The sequence below is a fragment of the Odocoileus virginianus genome, chromosome 5 (genome assembly GCF_023699985.2).
Source record: "Odocoileus virginianus isolate 20LAN1187 ecotype Illinois chromosome 5, Ovbor_1.2, whole genome shotgun sequence".
In the NCBI taxonomy this organism is placed as follows: Eukaryota; Metazoa; Chordata; class Mammalia; order Artiodactyla; family Cervidae; genus Odocoileus; species Odocoileus virginianus.
The window spans coordinates 74,134,589-74,158,101 of record NC_069678.1 but is presented as its reverse complement, the minus strand read 5'-3'; the positions used below and the strand labels follow the sequence as shown (position 1 = coordinate 74,158,101).

General features: G+C 38.8%; 1 protein-coding gene across 3 annotated transcripts in view; it reads left to right on the top strand.

The window, feature by feature from the left end:
* Positions 1 to 23,513, top strand: part of SCP2 (sterol carrier protein 2) — a 179,753-nt gene that overhangs the window by 26,391 nt on the left and 129,849 nt on the right. For all 3 annotated transcript variants that reach the window (XM_070468148.1, XM_020871474.2, XM_070468149.1), the window contains exons 6-8: positions 655 to 781; positions 14,007 to 14,070; positions 22,176 to 22,262. In XM_070468148.1, coding sequence (XP_070324249.1) covers positions 655 to 781; positions 14,007 to 14,070; positions 22,176 to 22,262 — 278 coding nt within the window. The remainder of the gene's footprint in view (positions 1 to 654; positions 782 to 14,006; positions 14,071 to 22,175; positions 22,263 to 23,513) is intronic.

Genomic DNA, 23,513 nt, shown 5'->3' with positions numbered 1-23,513 from the left:
AACTGGAAGAAACAGCCTCCCGTTTGTAAAATATTTGCATTGGGAACTATGTTTCTCTCTTCTAGAGCCATGGAAACAGATGTGATTGCACTCTGAGTATCACTTTATCCTAATCGTAATTCACTTCTCAAATACCCAGACCTGCTCCTGCCTTAGGGACTTTGTTCTTGCTGTTCTGTCTGCCTAGAATGCTCCTCTCCCCAACTTCACCAAATGACTTACTCATACTCCTTCACATCCCTGCTGAAATGTCACTTTATCAACGTTATCTCCTTAGACTATTTTCTATAACATACCACTTCCCACCTTCAATCTTTATCCCTTTATTTGAGTTTGTTATTATTTACATTTTAATCATTTTCATCCTCATTACTTTCTGTTCCCTCTTCCTTCAAATATGAATGCTAGATGAGCAGGGAATTTATCTGTTTTGTTTATTGTTTTATCCCTAGAACATTGAGCAGTTATTTGCACATAATGGGATTCTTAATACATGTTTCTTTTTTTTTTTACTTAAAAATTATTTATTTTTAATTGAATGACTGATTTTAATCATACTGAAAATTTTTGGCTTACTCCACACTTCTAATTAATAGTTGAAAGAGATATGTATCATGTTGAGTACTTATTAAAAATTTTTTTCTCCTCTCTTAGACTCCAAATAGGGCTAATCCAGTTGATAAACATCTTCAAGTCCTGATCAATAAGTATGGATTATCTGCCCACCCAATTGCTCCTCAGATGTTTGGGGGTGCTGGAAAAGAGCACATGGAAAAATATGGTATGTTAAAAAACTTTAAGGCTTATTTTTAGTTATATACATGTATTTATTAGGGCTTCCCCTGTAGCTCAGTCAGTAAAGAATCTGCCTGCAGTGCGGGAGACCAAGGTTTGATCCCTGAGTTGGGAAGATCCCCTGGAGAAGAAAATGGCAACCCACTCCAGTATCCTTGCCTAGAAAATCTCATGGACAGATGAGCCTGGTGGGCCGCAGTCAATGGCATTTCTAAGAGTCGGGCACGACTGAGTGACTAACATACATGTATTTATCAAGGAACTGTGGAGGATGCCAGTTTGTATAAAATATGAAATGGTTTTTCAATTAAGTTGAAATAGTATTTGTTGAATTTAGTTGTAAAGTATTTATACAAATGAGATCATATTGGAAATACCTTGGATGTTCCAAAAGAAGACACTGAAATAGGAAAAATAACATAAATCAACCATGGACTATAAATTGAGGCTTATCAGTTCTGAGTACAGTATTCTCAGTACTTGAATCCATCAAGAGTCCATCGTCATTTGTCAATCCATAGTGTTTTATTTTAAATTTAATTAAATTAATTAATTTATTTTTGGCTACACTGTGTCTTCTTTGCTGCATGGGCTTTTTCTTATTTTGGCAAGTAGGAGCTACTCTCTAGTTCAGTGCACAGGGTTCTTACTGAGATGGCCTCTCTTGTTTTGTGAAGCATAGGTTCTGGGGCATGTGAATCTTCAGTAGTTGTGGCACATGGGTTTAGCTGCCCCTTGCCATGTGGACTTTTCCCAGACCAGGGATTGAGCCCATGTCCTCTGCATTGGTAGGCGAATTTTTAACCGCTGAACTACCAGGGGAGTCACATAATGTTTTGGGAGAATTAAATTGCATAGTTGACTTTTATTTTGTAGGTGAGTATCCTAGCTTTTTGACTGATGATCAGTGATTGATCTGCATTAGCCAGTTAGTTAAAGCATGGGATAGTGCAGAAAGAGTTGTTTTTTTTTTTTTTTTTTTTTAATTTTATTATATGACCATGTGTTCTGTGAGATGAGAAAGAAAATAGTTGTGCTTGAAAGTACAACATTCCTGTTCTTTGCAGGAAAAATACCCTAGGCTTGATAACCAAGATCAAGTAATCAGAAAGGAAAGAAATCTTCAAGGAAAAATGGTAGGATGGCATAGAGGAGACTGATAGTTTGGGGCCATGGAATTTTCTTCCTTGTAGCTATTTGTTACCATTTTAAACTCCCTCCATTCCAGTCTGGGTTACGCTCTTTCTCAATGCTACCACTGATCACCACATTGCCATAGAAAGTAAATACTTCTCAATACTGTTTTAATAGACCTCAACACCATTAGTCCCTTTTGATCACTTCTTTCTTAAAACATATTCTTCTCTTGGCATTTGTGACACATCATTCTTCTGATTTTCCTTACCTCTTTGGCTATTTCTTGTCCATTTCCTTTTGAATTAAATAATTTATTTAAAATATTTAGCTCTTACTGTATTGCAGGCATTGTTCTAGGCACTGAAATATAGAAGTACTGTTGTTCGATCTCTCAGTTGTGTCTGATGCTTTGCAACTCCGTGGACTGCAGCACACCAGACTTGCCTGTCCTTCACTATCTCTTGGAGTTTGCTCAAACTCATGCCCTTGAGTCGACGATGCCATCCCACCATCTTGTCCTCTGTTCCCTCCTTCTCCTTTTGCCCTCAGTTTTTCCTAGCATTAGGGTCTTTTCTCATGAATTGGCACTTTGCATCAGGTGGCTAAAGTATTGGAGCTTCAGCTTCAGCATCAGTCCTTTCAATGAATATTCAGGCTTGATTGCCTTTAGAATTGACTGGTTTGATCTTGCTGTCTAAAGGATTCTCAAGAGTCTTCTCCAGCATCACAGTTCGAAAGCATCAGTTCTTCAGCGCTCTGCCTTCTTTATGGTGCCACTCTCACATCTGTACCTGACTACTAGAAAAACCATAGCTTTGAATATGTGGACCTTTTTGGCAAAGCAGTGCCTCTGCTTTTTAATACGCTATCTAGGTTCTTCATAGCTTTTCTTCCAAAGAGCAGTTGTCTTTTAATTTCAGGGCTGCAGTCACCATCCACAGTGATTTTGGAGTCCAAGAAAATAAAACCTGTCACTGCTTCTACTTTTTCCCCATCTAGTTGCCGTGAAGTGATGGGACTGGATGCCATGATTTTTGTTTTTTGACCGTTGAATTTTAAGCCAGATTCTTCACTCTCTTTTACCTTCATCAAAGGCTCTTGAATTCCTCTTCACTTTCTGTCATTAAGGTGGTGTCTTCTGCATCTGAGGTTTTTGATATTTCTCCCGTCAATCTTGATTCCAGTTTGTGCTTCATTCAGCCCCTCATTTTGCGTGACATACTCTGCAAATAAGTTAAATAGGCAGGGTGATGGTATGGAGCCTTGGTGTACTCCTTTCCCAGTTTTGAACTAATCTGTTGTTCCATGTTCAATTCTAACTGTTGCTTCTTTACCTGCCTACAGATTTTTGAGAAGACAGGTAAGGTGTTCTGGTATTCCCATATCTTTAAAAATTTTCCACAGTTTTTTTGTGATCCATACAGTCAAAGGCTTTAGCGTAGTCAGTGAAGCATAAGTAGATGTTTTTCTGGAATTCTCTTGCTTTTCTCATGATCCAGTGGATGTTGGCAATTTGATCTCTGGTTCCTCTGCCTTTTCTAAATCTAACTTCTACATCTGGAAGTTTTCAGTTCACATACAGGTGAATCCTAGCTTGAGGGATTTTGAGCATTACCTTGCTAGTGTGTGGAATGAGTGTAATTTTGGTTTAGTTTGAACACTCTTTGGCATTGCCCTTTTTTAGGACTGGAATGAAACTGATCTTATCCAGTTCTGTGGCCATTGCCAAGTTTTCTAAATTTGCTGGCAATGAGTGCAGCACTTTTCACAACATCATCTTTAGGATTTGAAATAACTCAGCTGGAATTCCATCCCTTCCACTAGCTTTGTCATAGTTTTGCTTCCTAAGGCCTACTTGGTTTCACACTCTAGGATATCTGGCTCTAGGTGACCACACCACTGTGGTTATCCAGGTCATTAACACCTTTTTTTAATGCAGTTCCTATATATAATCTTGGCACCTCTTCTTAGTCTCTTCTGCTTCCATTAGGTCCTTATCATTTCTGTCCTTTATTGTACCCATCTTTGCATGAAATAGTCCCTTGGTATCTCTAAATCTTCTTGACGGGATCTCTAGTCTTTCCCGTTTTTATTGTTTTTGTCTATTTCTTGGCATTTTTCACTTAAAAAGGCTTTCTATCTCTCCTTGCTATTCTTTGGAACTCTGCATATCAGTTAACTATTGCTGTGTAACAAACTATTCCCAAATTCAGTTTTTATTAAATAATGGTTATTATCAGAGTTTACAGGTTTGTAGATTGACTGGGAATCAGTGGATCTGTGGAGAAGGAAATGGCAACCCACTCCAGTACTCTTGTCTGGAGAATCCCATGGACGGAGGAGCCGGGTATGGAGCTGCAGTCCATGGGGTCACTAAGAGTTGGACGTGGCTGAGCGACTTCACTTTCACTTTTCACTGTCATGCATTGGAGAAGGAAATGGCAGCCCACTCCAGTGTTCTTGCCTGGAGTATCCCAGGGACGGGGAAGCTGGGTGGGCTGCCGTCTACAGGTCACACATAGTCGAACATGACTGAAGTGACTTAGCAGCAGCAGCGGCAGCAGCAGTGGCTCTAGATCATGCTCAGCTCTTTTTGTCTGGGTTGATCATATGAGTGTAGGTTGGTTGGAGGCTCCGTTTTACTCCTGTTTGGCTGGGTGTCTCATACTGTTCTTGGGACCAGAGGGCCACCTCGGGCATGTCCTTTTCATAGTCACAGCAGAAGCAGAAGAGTAATCTGCAACATGCAAGGCATTTTGAGACTTGACCAAAGCAAGTCATATGAAAAACTTGGAATCAAGAGAGAGGGAAATATACTCTACTTTTTTAAAGGTAGGAAACTGCAAAGTCAGATCATAAAGGGAAAAAGAATTAGGGATATCAATGAAGTCATTCACAAGCAACAAATAAGCAGGTGAGATGTGTGGTATTTGCTTAAATTTTTAGTAGGGGGAGACAGTAGCATATGAACAAAGTAAAGATAATTTCAAATAATGATTAGTAGCTGTGAAGAAAATAGAACAAGGTAATGCATTTGTTGGGGGGGGGTGCAAACTTAGGATAGTCAATGATGTAGTCTATACCTGTATATCCAGTTTTCATCTTCACATCTCTGCTTGTGTAAGTAACAGATGTCTCAAATTTCACATGTTCACGTGCAGACTCAAAGAATCAAGGAATCATGGTGGTGACTGAGCCCAGCATTTCTTAAAAATATGAAATTTGTTGTTGTGTATTATAACTCAAGTCAGAGAAATGCACACAACATAAATATACAGCTTAGTGAATTCTCCCAAAACCCATATCTGTAACCTAATTTACCTCCCGGGTCAAAAATAGAATGCTAACACCTAAGAATCCTCTCTGTAGATAATTTTTACCTTAAAAACTTTGTGGCTTTCCTGTTTATCATAAGAACTTGTTTGGTCCTCCCGTCTACAAATTACACCTGCAAATCTCTTTCTGAGATGGCTGAGGGCCAACCTTAAACTTCTTAGCAGTCCTTTGAGAGGAATTGTGAGGCACAGCTCTTTTCTCTTTAGAGAGCTTTTTTTCTGTATGAAAAGTATTCTGAGGCATCATCTTTGATTTTTCTGAGTCTTAAAAGATTTGTCACAACCTGGGCTTCATTTTTGGACTGTGTTTTTCTGGCAGTGAACTGGCTTTGATCTTTGCTCAAAGACTATTTGTTAATTTTAGCATCTTTTACCACTTTGAGAGGCTGAGAATTTTCGAAACTATGAAGTCCTGGATTGTTTTTGTTTAGTAGTCCTTTCTGCAATATAGCATTATAAAACTTTAAGCAGCAAAAATCAATCATGTGGCAGTTTGAATATTTTGTTTATTATCTGGTTTCTACACAACTTTTGATAATAGTATTATTTCTGCTTCTTTTGTAACAGGGGTCTCCTTTTCGCCAGTTTTCAGGAAGATTTTGTCCTTTTGTAAACTCTCATCTGCAGCACCCTCAAAGTTTCTTTGGTTTCTTCAAGGCACTTTAGTCTTTTTCACTAGCAATATTCCAAACTTTGAAATTAGAATGGTTCCAAAGCCATTCACATGTTTTACATTTTTGTTCAGTATAACTCCATTTCCACTGTATTAGTCTGCTTGGGCTGATATAGAAAATACCATAGACTGGGTAGCTCAAACAAGGAAATTTATTTCTCATAGCTCTTGAGGCTGGGAAGTATAAAATCAAGATGTATGATAGGGTTTATATTATACTGAAGCCTCTTTTCTTGGGTCATAGGTGACCTCCATCTCACTGTGTATTCACATGACCTGTTCTTTTGTGTGGGTGCAGAGACAGAGGGAGAGAGAAAATTCTTTGTGTTCTTTTTTTAAGGATTCTCACCCTCCTGGAAAATCTCACCCTCATGACCTCATACTATACCTCTGCAAATACCCATCTCCAAATACCATCACATTGGGTGTTAGGACATCAACAAATGAGTTGGGACACAATTAAGTCTATAGCATTCAGGTACCAAAATATGTATTAATATTATAAATTACTGTATTACAGTGAGACTGTTTAAAAACCATTTCTTGTTTTAATTCCTGCTGTCTAGTCTTCCCATATGTAAACTCACTGGCCTTTCAGTGTGTTCAATAAGCCAAACTTATTCCTTGTACCACAGTCGTATATTTTCTTTGGCTACAGTGCTCTTTATTCTTTCAAGGTCAACTCTTTTCATGGTTTAGGTCTTTAAAAAAATCTTATATCTACACCACTTTACAGAAGTATTTCTGCTTGGATGTCTAATAGATCTTTCAAATTTAATAGGTCTGAAACTGAAATACTAATTGTCTCCTTGAACTTCCACCTTCCCCATTGTTTCCTCCTTAAGTTTTTCCTATCGAGAAAATGGTAACTCCGCCTTTCTAGGGCCTATGACCAAAAATCTTAAGAGCCATTTTTTGTTTTTCTTGTACTCAATATTCAATATATCAGCAAACCTTTTTACTCATTTCTCAGAATACCTATAAATATGAGAAATAGAAATGTTTCTCTATATTTCCCCCACTTCTTCTGTAGTACAGACTATCATAATTTCTCACCTGGAGTATAGGAGTCTCCTAAATAGTTTTTCTGCTTCTGCACATGCACCTGTGCAGTCAACTTTTTCTTTTGTCCAGATCAGTGCTTTTCAAATATAAACTAGATCATTTCATTCCTCTGCTCAAAACTCTATTGTGTTCTTACCACACTCAGATTGAAACCTTCAGGTCTTATTATGGCCTACAAACTTCTATATGATCTGACCTTCCACCCTCATTATCTCTTTGACTTCATCTACATTTTTTTTTCTTTCACCTCTCTGCCCCAACTTCAAACACAGTAAGCACATTGCTGCTTCAAGCAGGGCCTTAGCCTCGCTATTTCAACTTCTGAAACACTCTACCCTAAGATACCAGTGCTAACTTTCTTACTTCCATCAGGTCTTTGCTCAAATGTCATCTTCTGCTTTCTTTCATTGCCCTCATTCCCAGAATTGCCTATCCTCTGTCTTCTGCTTTATCATTTTATATAGCACTTATAAAAATCTGGCTATATATATTTTCTTATTTCTTGAATGTCTCTTCCAACTGATTGAAATCCACAGTTCAGTCAGTTCAGTCACTCAGTCTTGTTTGACTCTTTGAGGCCCCATGGACTGCAGCACACCAGGCTTCCAGGTCTATCACCAACACCCAGAGCTTGCTCAAACTCATGTCTATCAAGTCGGTGATGCCACCCAACCATCTCATCTTCTGTCGTCCCCTTCTCCTGCCTTCAATCTTCCCCAGCATCGGGGTCTTTTCCAGTGAGTCAGCTCTTCTCATCAGCTGGCCAAAGTATTGGAGCTTCAGCTTCAGCATCAGTCCATCCAATGAACATTCAGGACTGTTTTCCTTTATGAGTGATTGGTTTGATCTCCTTGGAGTCCAAGGGACTCTTCTCCAACAACATAGTTCAAAAGCATCAACTATTTGGTTCTCAGCTTTCTTTAGGGTCCAACTCTCACATCCATACATGACTATTGGAAAAACTATAGATTTGACTAGACAGACCTTTATTGGCAAAGTAATGTCTGCTTTTAATATGCTGTTTAGATTTGTCATAGCTTTTCTTCCAAGGTGCAAGCCTCTTTTAATTTCATGGCTGCAGTCACCATCTGCAGTGATTTTGGAGCCCAAGAAAATAGTCTTTCACTATTTCCATTGTTTTCCCATTTATTTGCCATGAAGTGATGGGACCAGATGTCATGGTCTTCATTTTTTGAATGTTGGGTTTTAAACCAGCTTTTTCACTCTCCTTTTTCACTTTCATCAAGAGGCTCTTTAGTTCCTCTTTGCTTTCTGCCATCAGGGTGGTGTCATCTGCATATCTGAGGTTATTGATATTTCTCCCAGCAATCTTAATTCTAGCTTGTGCTTCATCCAGCCCAGCATTTCTCATGATGTACTCTGCATATAAGTTAAATAAGCAAGGTGACAATATACAACCTTCACGTACTCCTTGCCCAATTTAGAACCAGTGTGTTGTTCCATGTCCAGTTCTAACTGTTGCTTCTTGACCTGCTTACAGATTTCTCAGGAGGCAGGTCAGGTGGTCTGGTATTCCCATCTCTTGAAGAATTTTCCACAGTCTGTTGTGATCCACACAGTCAAAGGCTTTTGTGTAGTCAATAAAGCAGAAGTAGATGTTTTTTTGGAACTCTGTTGCTTTTTCTATGGTGCAATGGATGTTGGCAGTTTGCTCTCTGGTTCCTCTGCCTTTCTTAATCCAGTGTGTGAACATCTCAGTTCACATACTGTTGAAGCCTCTCTTGGAGAATTTTGTGCATTACTTTGCTAGCATGTGAGATGAGTGCAATTGTGCAGTAGTCTGAACATTCTTTGGCATTGCCTTATTGGGATTGTAATGAAAATTGACCTTTTTCAGTCCTGTGGCCACTGCTGGGTTTTCCAGATTTGCTGGCTATTGAGTGCAGCACTTTTACAGCATCATCTTTTAAGATTTGAAATAGCTCAACTGGAATTCCATCACCTCCACTAGCTTTGTTCATAGTGATGCTTCCTAAGGCTCACTAGACTTCACATTCCAGGATGTCTGGCTCTAGGTGAGTGATCACACTATTGTGGTTATCTGGGTCATAAAGATCTTTTTTTGTATAGTTCTTCTGTGTATTCTTGCCACCTCTTCTTAATACCTTCTGCTTCTGTTAGGTGCTTACCGTTTCTGTCCTTTATTGTGCCCATCTTTGCATAAAATGTTCCCTTGGTAACTCTAATTTTCTTGAAGAGATCTCTAGTCTTTCCCATTCTATTGTTTTCCTCTATTTCTTTATTGATTGCTGAGAAATGCATTCTTATCTCTCCTTGCTGATCTTTGGAACTCTGCATTCAGTTAGGTATATATTTCCTCTTCTCCTTTGCATTTAGCTTCTCTTCATTTGTCAACTCTTTGTAAGGGCTCCACTGATTTTTGTTTGTTTTATTCCCTGTTCTTTGTTACTTAGAAGAGTGCCTGGCATAGAACAGGTATTCTGTAATTAATTAATCTTAGAGGCCCTTTTCTTCATCATTCTAATTAAAGTGGATCCCACCTGTTATTCTTTTTTTTTTTCTCCTCCTGTTATTCTTTTTCATAGATAGCTTCCTATTGCTTTCCTTCATAGCACTTAGCACTATTTATATTCATATAATTATTATGTGTGGTTTTACTTGTTTAATTTTTGTCTTCCTTATCCTTATTTCTCTTATAAACTTATTTGAAAGTAGAAATTATGTTTGTTTTGTCTACCTTCAAGCCATCCAGCCTAGCAACAGTGGTTGGCATGTAATCTGGCCAGAAGAAAGGGTTTTTCCCCTCTTTTTTCCTACAGTCTCTAGGATATTTAAATGTTCAATAATTGTTTTTTTTAATGAATGAAGGAGTAAATTTCCATACCCATATTATCTTATTCAATTCTCATGACAATCCATTGCAGGAGATGTTATTATACTGTTAAGTACAATTCTGGCTTCAGGATCTCATATATATATTTAATGTATATCTCTCATATATGTGTATATTATATATATATTTTTCTCTTTCATTCTTTTCTTCCTTTCTTTCTCTCTCTCTCCCCACTTTGTTTTTTCCTTTGTTTGTCTTTGTTCCCTCCTTCCTTTCTTTCTTTAAATGGTGTTGAGAAAGTGTCCTTTAATTCTTTCAAAAGATTACCACCATGGATCTCCTGTACTTTTTTCACCCTTCCCTATAGTCGTGATTTGATCTATTGCAACATTTTTTTCACTTTTTGCAGCAACATTTCAACATTTTTCTACAAGTGTTTCACTCTTGGGGGGAATCTTTCTCTTCTGGGTGATAGTTTCAGAGCAATTGTAAGCCTGCCACTAACTCCCCACTCCTTTCCTCTGCAGTATCTTCAGACTGCCCTTCTTCCCTAGGAGGCTTCCTGTGGAAGTGTGAGCTGTTGCTATGGAAGTTACTGGCAGATATTTGGTTACTTTTCTCCTTTATCTTTTTTTTCCACTTATAGGTAATTTGAAGTTTTGTGTTTTCTTTTGTCTAGTTATGCTGAGGGTATGATTTTATGCAGTTTTATTTGTTCTTCTTGTTTATTGGTATTGTTTTTGAGGATATGGAGATTTAGGCCGCTTCCATTGCCCTCGACTAGCTGGAAATCCTTTGTTTGGTGTGCTTTCAATCTTTTCTAAAGTTTTACATTACTCAGAGTAGTTGGACAGTTTTTTCTGGTCTAAAATTTGAAGTTTAATGTATAGCATTTTAGTTGAAACGTTATTCTTCATCCAGTAGATTTCTAGTGAATTGTAGAATTTCATAGAGTTTTAAGTTGTCGCTTGAAATTGCCATTTTTGAATGTGCCCTAGAAATGAATATGTAAGAATGTTTGTAGTAGCTTACATTCTGCCATTGAATCAGGAGATTTTTGTGGCTTCAAAGTTTGATTCCAGGAGATTGAAATCTTCTTATACCATGCATATTCTTAAAACAACCAAAAATGTGAATTGGTAGGTCAGAATCAGGAGTCAGCAAGCCCTCTGTCTGTGTCCTGTCTTCATAAATACATGGTAAGTGACTGGCAGAATATTTTTCAAAGGGTTGCTACCTTGTATAGATTAATTCGATCCCATAGTAAGGAAACAAGAAGGAAAGACATAATACCTATTGAATATCTCCTATTTCAGACACTATGCCAGGTGCTTTTATATAGTTTAGCTGCCCTTCTTCCTATAAATCCATGTATGAATTGCTTATAAATCTTCTAATGGATGATTGTAAAGCATTTGTACTTCCTGTGACAAGAAACTTGCCACAGATACTACTCATTCCATTTTTCTGGGTGATTCCAATTGTTACAGTGTCCTTTTTCATGTTGAACTCAAATCTCTCTCCCTATAGTTTCTGTCTTCTGAGACTCATATTAATAGAACAAGCCTCTTTCACCTTATAGCCCGTCAAATATCTGAAGCCAGCCGGACCTTGTTCCTTTAACTATTTCTCATTATGTTACCGGAGAAGGAAATGGCAACCCACTCCAGTATTCTTGCCTAGAGCATCCTGTGGACAGAGGAGCCTGGTGGGCTGCTGTCCATAGGGTCACACAGAGTCAGACACGACTGAAGTGACTTAGCATGCATGCATGCATTGGAGAAGGAAATGGCAACCCACTCCAGTATTCTTGCCTGGATAATCCCAGGGACAGAAGAGCCTGGTGGGCTGCCGTCTATGGAGTCACACAGAGTTGGACATGACTAAAGTGACTTAGCAGCAGCAGCAGCAGCAGCATTATGTTACTGAAGTGCACGTCCATGTGCCTGATGAACAGAGAGGCCAATGATATTGCAGTAACCTTTGCCTCCTAATGACTGCATGCTAATGTCTGCACTTGTCTGGGCTCTTGTTACAATTGTTTCATTACCCATCATCGCCAGTACAGTAATTCCTGTACTGTGATCACATGTAAGCTTTTCTGGTAATCGCATCACACTGGTGGTTCACATTAAGTTTATAGTGGAACAGAACCTCAGAGCTTTTCTCATGGTTGCTGCTCCTTTTCTTAGGCAGTTTTGGGTATTCAAGAATAGAACTGGGCATTTAATTAATTATATTCTGAGCCATCTCATTGATAAATCTCTTCGAATTCTATTTGAATCAAACATTGTAGCAGTCTCTCCCAGTTTCAGATTTGATGAGCATAACTTTAATTTTCTAATCCAATTTTTAGAAACATTACCCAGAGCATGGCTGAAGTTAGAGATTAGTAGTAGAGACTTTTCTCAAGTTACTACATTGATCAGTGCCTTTTGTTGATCAGCGATTCTGTGTTCTGCTGGCTCTTAAAATGCTCTTATGACATGGTCAGTTAAGTTGGAAAATGCTTCATACTTTAACTCCCTTTTGGACAGTCATAATACACATGCAATGGTAAAGGCTCTGAATGTTTTGCCATAAAGAAATTTGTTTAACTTTGTTTAAGCAAGTGTTATGTAAACTTGACAGAAGAACCTGCATATTTATAATAACACCCCCGAGCCCCTGAAAACCAAAAGGAAATAAACCTCGCATTACAGTATTTCCTTATCATGTCACAAAAGATGATCTTAAAGATTTTTTCCATTGTTGGGACTTCCCTGGTGGTCCACCTGGCTAAGACTTCATGTTCCCAATGCTGGGGGGCCTGGGTTCAATCCTTGTTCAGGGAACTAGACCCTGCATGCTGCAACTGGAAGATCCCGCATGCTGCAACTAAGACCTGGCACAGCCAAATAAGCAAAAAATGAAATAAATACTAAGAAAGAAAATTCAGGCATTAAAAAAAAAGATTTTGTCTTTTTTATCTAGATGCTATGTTTCATTTGATCTACTAGCCAATATGAAAAAGATATTATTAATAATTTGATATGGCTTGTTCTTACTGAACTCATACCATCTGCTTCTGGAGCACTCACTACTGTTACTGGTATGAAATAACCAGTGTGGTCTCTACCTTCTTTCATTTTTATTAGAATTGAGAGAATATTTGCTTAATTATATGTCATTTCTGCTCTGAAGATTACCCTCTTTGAAAATGGGAACTCTTTACATTATCATGCTGTCTATGAACATAATATTATCAGCTACAGTCAGTGGACTTTTTCCTTCCTTGGTCTTTCTGCTCCAATGGAGGATTCAAAATCTATTTTATTCTGTTTTGTCTCCTTAAAAATAGTAAGAAAGATTTTCGCAGATCATGTTTCATTAGCATGTTTGCTTTTGTTTTCTGATAGTAATCTCTAAACTTTCTGTTAATTTAAAAAGCACACACTTTTTCATTAGACTGTAACTCTTCTATAGACCCTCCTGCTTTTTTTTTTTCATTTATTTTTATTAGTTGGAGGCTAATTACTTTACAATATTGTAGTGGTTTTTGCCATACACTGACATGAATCAGCCATGGATTTACATGTGTTCCCCATCCCGATCCCCCCTCCCGCCTCCCTCTCCATCCCATCCCTCTGGGTCTTCCCAGTGCACCAACCCCGAGCACTTGTCTCATGCATCCAGCCTGGGCTGGTGATGTTCTGAGAGAATAGCATTGAAACAAGTATACTATCAAGGGTGAAACAGACCCTCCTGCTTTATTATAAGGAAAAAGAAGATCAGGCCCTGGAAGTTATGAATTATAAAATTCACTTCGTCCAGAGGATTGGGATCTTTTGGCACTGGGATTGAACTTCTTGAAGAATTGCTGGCAGTGCTTTCCTGCCTTATAACCACTGCGGTCCTAAGCTGTATTTTCTGGTTTTTGAAACTAGATCCTAGTTGTATTAGGTAGAATAGGCCAGTTTGAACTATTTTCATATCATATGCTTATTAGTTGATTCAATTCATTAAATATACCCATTTAATTATAAAGAAATGTTTATCTGAAGGGTCAGTGTTGAAGTTTTCAATACTAATATCTGTGCAGGGGAACATGTGGAAATATTTAGCAGGATACTGAGTTCCATTGCAACATTGTTAATAAGCAACAGGAAGTCATTAACTTGCTAATAGAAGTTTGCTTTCTTTACAGGAACAACACTTGAACACTTTGCAAAAATTGGATGGAAAAATCATAAACATTCAGTTAATAACCCGTAAGTATTTCAGAGACAAGAAGTGAAAATCTGGGTTATGTAATATGCAACTTTATAGTTGAAAAGCAAATGCAAGAACTCAAAGATGTTATTAATAATTTGAATTTTTTTTCCTTAGGAAAAGCTTGTGCCCAAGTAAACTTTTGATTACTTTTCAATTTAGATTTTGGTCTGTTCATATTTTTGTCATTGTTGTTTAGTATTTGGAATGCCATTTGAGTTTAGTGGCTCTTTTAAGAAAGAATGTGAATGACTTGTGTTAAAAGATGTAATTTGTCATTGGTTCCAACCCTACTAAATGGAATTTATTATAATAATTTTAATTGGAAATAATCAGGCCCCATTTTAGAACATTCTTTAAAACGTTTCCTAGTTTGTTTTCATCAATTAGAATGTTTGTAAAACATGTGTTGGTAGTTGTTTAAATGACTTTATATTACATTATTTGTGTTTTAATCATGTTAGTGTCATTAACTCTTACTCTGATAGAATAATATGGTGATTTGTATAGTAAAAAATAGTCTGAAATAAAATTACATTATATGTATTACTGATAATTAATCTTTGAATCCCTAATGCCTAGTGCAATGTGTGGCTCATGGCAATGTACTTAAGAGTTGCTGAATAAAATGGGTTCACTGGGAATTGAATTTGTGCCATACCACTGGAATCTCTACAAAAGCAATGCCACTAGGCAATAAAAGAATAGTGGCTAATTTTATTAAATGCCAATTGTCTGTCACTGTGCTGTGTTCTTTTATGTATATTTTCATTTAATCCTCTCAAGGACCCTATAAGGTAGTTATTTTTATTTTATAGGTGATGAAAATGAGGCTTACTGAAAGTAGGCACCTTGTTCAGTAGCATCCTAAATAGAGGCAAAACCAAGTTTATATTTTTCCTTCTAGACTATAAACTTCTTGAGAACGAGAGCCATCTCTTATCTTTATGTTCTTAATGTTTAGTGCAGAGTCTGGAACATAATAGGTGCTCAGTAAATTGTTTCTGAACTATTAAATCTTACCATGTTTAATAAATGTAAAACTACGATAAGGAACATTTTATACCACAAGTGGATCATTACCACATATGTCTAATAGTTCATGCTACTTCTCATTCATGTTCTTCTCATTCTTCTGATTTTAAATTGATGTTTGAATTCAAGGCATACCTAACTAACAAGTAATATCATCCCATGCCCTAAAGCTGAGGGTATTTTGTGAAACAAAGGGTATTGTGGAAGCTTCGGTTAATTCCTTGCTTATCTAGTAAAATGGAAATTCCTTCATTTAAGATAACAAACCTGTTATAATTTGGCCCCATTCTACGTTATTGGTCTTATTTCCTTCTTCCCTGATTACCCTCAATCTCACCCTTCGCCAGATTTCTCGATATTTCCTAAGTGTCCTATGTAGTGCTTGCTTCTATGTTTTTAGTTATGTGTTAGCTCTCCCTGAAATGTCCTTGTCTTTCTTTTGTTTGATGACTATCTACTTACTCATCAAGTCCCATTCCAAGTATCATTGCTTCTCCTAATACTTTCTTAGAACTTCCTGGTCATAATTATTTTTTCTCATGAGCTTCATTGTACCATCTGTATACCTCTATTATAACATATCACACTGTATCTTATTTATAAATCTTTCTTCTCTGATGATGATAGTTCTTGAGCAGAGATTATATCTCTGTATCTTTTTTGTATCTTAAGTACCCTTTAGGGTATTGGAACATAGTATATGCTCAACAAACTTTGCTGTTACTGAATAGCACTTAGGATGAACTGTCTTAAGCTCATAAATATAGATAAATATATATATATCTAGAATGGACTTCTTTGTCCTCAGAATTTGGAGAATCATTAAAAGTCCTTGTCACTTCCCAAAACAGTTAAGGAACTGTACCAACATATTGAGGAATTGACGGTACTGTAGTTCCTGGCTTTGAGGCTCCAAAGCTCAGCTCTTGACTTTCCCCAGAGAAGCAAAGCTTCTAAGTCTTTCTTTTACTTAATTCCCTGCCTAACCAGGCACTCATTTACCCACTCATTACAGCATTCTTCTAAAGGAATTTCATTCACTCAGCTAATATGTATTCAGTAGCTTGCTCTATGTAAGACACTCCTTAAGCTGCTAGTGATACAACAGTGAGCAAGAAGGATAAGTTCCATGTCCTCATGGATCCTCTGCTATATATTATTAAGTCCTCAATTCTGTTGAATAGGCAAATATTATCTCTGAATTTCAGCTTCATCATTTAGAACTCATTGAAACAGCCCAAGAATAGCCTTCTATTTCAGTTGCTAACTTCTTACACTAGATTTTGCTTGGCTAGTGAAGAAAGAGAAAGCTGTGTTTGCTAATCAGTCATTAGAAATACCTTGTAACCTATTTCTAAGAAGGTTGAATTAAAAACTATTCTTGAGTGCTTCCTCACAAATTATAAGAACACCTAAGGGCAGTGAGAATCTGTGATCAGTAAATAATAGGATTAGGGGTAGCTTCTGCCACTTGAGCCTTCAGACTTGTGTCTTTAATTCTCTCCTAGCTGTCTTCACTTAAATGTCCCATAGGTGCCTCAGAGTCAACATATCCATACAGAATTTCCCATTTCCCCTCCACAGTGTTTTTCCTTCAGCATTCTTCCTCTTGGTGAATCACATCGACATATATCCAGTGATTTAAGGTAGAAAACTAGAAGTCATCCTTGGCTTTCCCTTCTTCCTCACTGTCCCATATGAGATGCAGATGAGCAGGGTTGAATGGAATTCTAGTGATTCTATGTCTTTACTATCTCTTGAATTCATTGGTTCACTTCATCTTTCACTTCTAATTTCCTATTTCAAACCCTTGTCATTTCTTGCCTTAGTTATTGTCCTAATCTCTTAGCTGATTTACCTACTTTTGGTAATGTCTTTTAACTGTCTCTTTTCTATTCCACAGCCTTCTTACTGAAATACAAATCTGGTCATGTCACTCCCCAGCTTAATACTCTTTATAAGTTCTTCATTGTTTTCAGTATCAAATGTAAACGCTATATACCAGACTTTCATGATCTGATCCTGTTCATGTCTCCTGCCCCATGTGCTGACCTTTCTGCCAGGAATTCTCTGTCTCCCACTTCCTCTTATTTGCAACCTTGGAAAGGAAGCCCTTTTGGTATCTGGGTTTGATGCATATCCTGTTGCTCCCATGGCACCTTGTATAACATTTCTATCATGGCATTTATCATACTAGAATGGTGTTTTTATTGCTGTGGGTTCAGACTAAGCTCCTTGAGAGTAGGGACTGTGTCTATATCCCCATCGTCTAGTACAGGATCTAGCTTAAATAAAGTCCTTTTTTGAAAGTTGGTGATAGACAAAGTTAAATTTAGAAGCAAAGGTATAGACAGTAGTGTGCAGATCTGAGTTACATGGGGTTTGTTTCTAAACACTGGAATTGCTTGCTAACTTTCACAACAGTTGGATTTTGCTTTTGGAAACTCCCCTACTGTGTCTATTTGTTTTTGCCAGAGCAATTTCTGAAACATTTTGTTATATTGTTAGATGCATCAAACAGGGTAAAAATAAATATCTTCTTTGAAATGATCAGAAAGGAAATGTATTTTGAAAAATGTAGACATTTTATTAAAGACTCTGTACATTTATTTAGGAACTCCGTTCAATTCAGTTCAGTTCAGTCCAGTCCCTCAGTCGTGTCCAACTATTTGCGACCCCATGAATCCCAGCACTCCAGGCCTCCCTGTCCGTCACCAACTCCCGGAGTTTACTCAAACTCATGCCCATCGAGTCAGTGATGCCATCCAGCCATCTCATCCTCTGTCATCCCCTTCTCCTCCCGCCCCCAATCCCTCCCAGCATCAGGGTCTTTTCCAACGAGTCAGCTCTTTGCATGAGGTGGCCAAAGTATTGGAGTTTCAGCTTCAGCATCAGTCCTTCCAATGAACACCCAGGACTTATCTCCTTCAGGATGGACTGGTTGGATCTCCTTGCAGTCCAAGGGACTCTCAAGAGTCTTCTCCAACACCATAGTTCAAAAGCATCAATTTTTCGGTGCTCAGCTTTCTTCACAGTCCAACTCTCACATCCATACATGACCACTGGAAAAACCATAGCCTTGACCAGACGGACCTTTGTTGGCAAAGTAATGTCTCTGCTTTTTAATATGCTGTCTAGGTTGGTCATAACTTTCCTTCCAAGGAGTAAGCGTCTTTTAATTTCATGGCTGCGGTCACCATCCGCAGTGATTTTGAAGCCCCCAAAAATAAAGTCTGACACTGCTTCCGCTGTTTCCCCATCTATTTCCCATGAGGTGATGGGACCAGATGCCATGATCTTAGTTTTCTAAATGTTAAGCTTTAAGCCAACTTTTTCACTCTCCTCTTTCACTTTCATCAAGAGGCTTTTCAGTTCCTCTTCATTCTCTGCCATCAGAGTGGTGTCATCTGCATATCTGAGGTTATTGATATTTCTCCCGGCAATCTTGATTCCAGCTTGTGCTTCTTCCAGCTCAGCATTTCTCATGATGTACTCTGCATATAAGTTAAATAAGCAAGGGGACAATATACAGCCTTGACGTACTCCTTTTCCTATTTGGAACCAGTCTGTTGTTTCATGTCCAGTTCTAACTGTTGCCTCCTGACCTGCATCATACAGGTTTCTCAAGAGGCAGGTCAGGTGGTCTGGTATTCCCATCTCTTTCAGAATTTTCCATAGTTTATTGTGATCCACATAGTCGAAGGCTTTGGCGTAGTCAATAAAGCAGAAATAGATGTTTTTCTGGAACTCTCTTGCTTTTTAGATGATCCAGCGAATGTTGGCAACTTAATCTCTGGTTCCTCTGCCTTTTGTAAAACCAGCTTGAACATCTGGAAGTTCACGGTTCACGTATTGCTGAAGCCTGGTTTGGAGAATTTTGAGCATTACTTTACTACCGTGTGAGATGAGTGCAATTGTGTGGTAGTTTGAGCATTCTTTGGCATTGCCTTTCTTAGGGATTGGAATGAAAACTGACCTTTTCCAGTCCTGTGGCCACTGCTGAGTTTTCCAAATTTGCTGGCATATTGAGTGTAGCACTCTCACAGCATAATCTTTTAGGATTTGAAATAGTGCAACTGGAATTCCATCACATCCACTAGCTTTGTTCATAGTGATGCTTTCTAAGGCCCACTTGACTTCACACTCCAGGATGTCTGGCTCTAGGTGAGTGATCACACCATTGTGATTATCTGGCTCATGAAGATCTTTTTTGTACAGTTCTTCTGTGTATTCTTGCCACCTCTTCTTAATATCATCTGCTTCTGTTAGGTCCATACCATTTCTATCCTTTATCGAACCCATCTTTGCCTGAAGTGTTCCCTTGATATCTCTAATTTTCTTGAAGAGATCTCTAGTCTTTCCCATTCTGTTGTTTTCCTCTATTTCTTTGCATTGATCACTGAGGAAGGCTTTCTTATCTCTCCTGGCTATTCTTTGGAACTCTGCATTCAAATGGGAATATCTTTCCTTTTCTCCTTTGCTTTTCGCTTCTCTTCTTCTCACAGCTATTTGTAAGGCTGCCTCAGACAGCCATTTTGCTTTTTTGCATTTCTTTTCCGTGGGGATGGTCTTGATCCCTGTCTCCTGTACAGTGTCACGAACCTCTGTCCATAGTTCATCAGGCTCTCTGCCTATCAGATCTAGTCCCTTAAATCTATTTCTCACTTCCACTGTATATTCATAAGGGATTTGATTTAGGTCATACCTAAATGGTCTAGTGGTTTTCCCTACTTTCTTCAGTTTAAGTCTGAATTTGGCAATAAGGAGTTCATGATCTGAGCCACAGTCAGCTCCCGGTCTTGTTTTTGCTGACTGTATAGAGCTTCTCCATCTTTGGCTGCAAAGAATATAATCAATCTGATTTCGGTGTCGACCATCTGGTGATGTCCATGTGTAGAGTCTTCTCTTGTGTTGTTGGAAGAGGGTGTTTGCTATGACCAGTGCGTTCCCTTGGCAAAACTCTATTAGCCTTTGCCCTGCTTCATTCCGTACTCCAAGGCCAAATTTGCCTGTTACTCCAGGTGTTTCTTGACTTCCTGCTTTTGCATTCCAGTCCCCTATAATGAAAAGGACATCTGTTTTGGGTGTTAGTTCTAAAAGGTCTTGTAGGTCTTCATAGAACCATTCAACTTCAGCTTCTTCAGTGTTACTAGTTGGGGCATAGGCTTGGATTACCGTGATGTTGAATGGTTTGCCTTGGAAACGAACAGAGATCATTCTGTAGTTTTTGAGATTGCATCCAAGGACTGCATTTCGGACTCTCTTGTTGACTATGATAGCTACTCCATTTCTTCTAAGGGATTCCTGCCCATAGTAGTAGATATAATGGTCATCTGAGTTAAATTCATTTAGCCTTTATTAAATGTAGTTGTATAATGTCATTACCAAAAAAGTTGGCTGAATTGCAAGTCATTTAATTTTACTTTTAAGGAACTAGTATTTTTATAATTCTCCAACTGTTTTGACACCAGCTGGATGTATTTCAATTTAATTCTGGTACTAACCACCTGGAGTTAATACACATACATTATGAATTAAGACTTCACAAGTCTGCCTTCATGTTAGATGGCAGTCTGAGTAGGGCCCTCATTCCACCTGCCCTTTTGACCAAGTGACTATTAATTCAGGGATCACCATCATCCTCTCATGTTTGATAATTCAGTAGAATGACTGACAGAACCCAGAAAAGTACTGTGAAATGAAAGTCGCTCAGTCGTGTTTGACTCTTTGTGACTCCATGGACTGTATAGTGGGTAGCGTTTCCTTTCTCCAGGGGTTCTTCCCATACCAGGGATCAAACCCAGGTTTCCCGCATTGCGGGTGGGTTCTTTACCCACTGTGCCACAAGGGAAGCCCAAGGGAACCCAGGGATCGAACCCAGGGCTCTCACATTGTAGGCGGATCCTTTACCAGCTGAGCCACAAGGGAAGCCACAAGGGAAGCAAAGTACCATATGTACTTACAATCAGAGTATTATCATAAAGGGGTTTGCTTCCCTGCTAGTTCAGCTGGTAAAGAATCTGCCTTCCATGCAGGAGACGCCAGTTTGATTCCTGGGTCGGGAAGATCCCCTGGAGAAGGGATAAGCTATCCACTCCAGTATTTTGGGGCTTCCCTGGTGGCTCAGCTGATAAAGAATAAACTTAAGTGAAAGAAAAAAAAAAAAAGAATCCACCTGCAACGAGGAAGACTTGGGATCGATCCCTGGGTTGGAGGAGGGAAAGGCCAATATTCTGGCCTGGAGAATTCTATGGACTGTATAGTCCATGGCGTTGCAAAGAGCTGGACATGACTGAACGACTTTCACTTCACTTCACAGCTGAGGAACCGCCAAAAGAAGAGTCACACAAGGTGAGGTCTGGGAAGGTTCCTAGTGCAGAGCTTCCATGCCCTCTTCCCTGTGTTGGAGCACATCACTGTCCTGGTATGTAAAGGTACTCATCAACCAGAGGGCTTCACCAAGCTTCAGTGTCCAAGGTTTTCATTTGCTGTTCAGTCGCTGTCATGTCTTACTCTTTGTGACCCCATGGACTTCAGCAATCCAGGCTTCCTTGTCCTTCCCTAACTCTTGGAGTTTGCTCAAATTCATGTCCATTGAGTTTTCATTGGGGTTTCATTATGTAGGCATACTTGAACTTGATCTCTAACTGTCCCTTTTTTGCCTAGGGGTCACACTGGCTCAAAAGTCCAAATCCTGTGTTGGCATGGGTTGTCTTTCTTTTGACCAGGCCCCTGCCTCATCCCTTCCTTATCCACCAGCTAACAAGGGGACCCATGGAAGTCACCTAATTAGTATAGAAAACACACTCCTGTTACTTAGGAAATTCCAAGGGTTTCAGAATTTCCATGCCAGAAATCCAGGACGTTTTATTATATAATGTGGTTTTTGGAGTTAGGAATTTTAAAAATCAATTCAAATTACTGATTTAGAAATGGTTGATGAAAGCCTGTCTTTTGTTTTTGAGAAGAATATTTCCATATTCTCTCTCTAACTTCTAAACCAGAACATCTTCAACAAAAATTGAAATTGCTACCCTGCATTCTGTAACTATTTATTTTATATATTTAGGTATTCCCAGTTCCAAAAGGAGTACAGCTTAGATGAAGTGATGACGTCTCGAAAAATTTTTGACTTTTTGACAGTCCTACAATGTTGGTAAGAAAAACACATTTTAATGTTTAATAGAAGTCCTATTCCTTCTCCCCCAATCCCACCTCTTGGGTAAAGCTTAGGCTCTGTATCTGGGTATATCTGTGTCTGTATGTGCTTTTATAGAACTCCTATGTATAGAACTCCTAAATATAGTCCTTACACCCGAGTGAGCACCCTTACTTTCTGTTCTTATCTAGAGACAGGCTGTCTTTTCTCTTCGAAAATTGTATATTTTACTTCCTTGTCTCATGCCTTCCACCTACTCTGTTCTAATAGTGTTTATTCATTTAAATGTGACTTGGGATGACTGTGGAATCTAAAGATTTTTCCCTTGATCATTTAATTTCCTCTGTTGTATATTTCTACTGTAGGGAATTTTACTCAATTATAGTAACTAAGAATAAAGGTAAAACAAGAAAAAAATCATAGCTCTAATAATGATAGCAGCCCCATCTTGAAAATTGCTTGACATTATCTGTCTCCTAGAAAACTGAGTTAGTATTGCATAGCTCCTACCTGTGTTTAATAATCACCTGGATGTGTCCTGGAGATCCTGGCTGGGATGAAAGTGAACAAGTGGTGTTCATTTTGATCTGTTGCAGTATAAGGATCTGCCCATTTTTAAAGTACAGCTCAACTCAGAGAGGGCTTCCCTGATAGCTCAGTTGGTAAAGAATTCACGTGCAATGCAGGAGACCCCAGTTCAATTTCTGGGTCAGGAAGTTCCACTGGAGAAGGGATAGGCTACCCACTCAGGTATTCTTGGGCTTCCCTTGTGGCTCAGCTGGTAAAGAATCGGCCTGCAATGTGGGAGAGCTGGGTTCAGTCCCTGGGTTGGGAAGATCCCCTGCAGAAGGGAAAAGCTACCCACTCCAATATTCTGGCCTGGAGAATTCCATGGACTATAGTCCATGGGGTCGCAAAGAGCTGGACACGACTGAATGACTTTCACTTTCACTTTCAACTCAGAGAAACCTTCTTGTATTTGCTACCTTCCTTCACAGCCTGCTGTAAGGAGAAGGCCTATTTTGAGATCAGTTCAGTTCAGTCGCTCAGTCATGTCTGACTCTTTGCAACCCCATGGACTGCAGCACGCCAGGTTTCCCTGTCCATCACCAACTTCCAGAGCTTACTAAAACTCATGTCCATAGAGTTGTTGATGCCATCCAACTATCTCATCCTCTGTCGTCCCCTTCTCCTCCCACCTTCAATCTTTCCCAGCATCAGGGTCTTTTCCAGTGAGTCAGTTTTTCA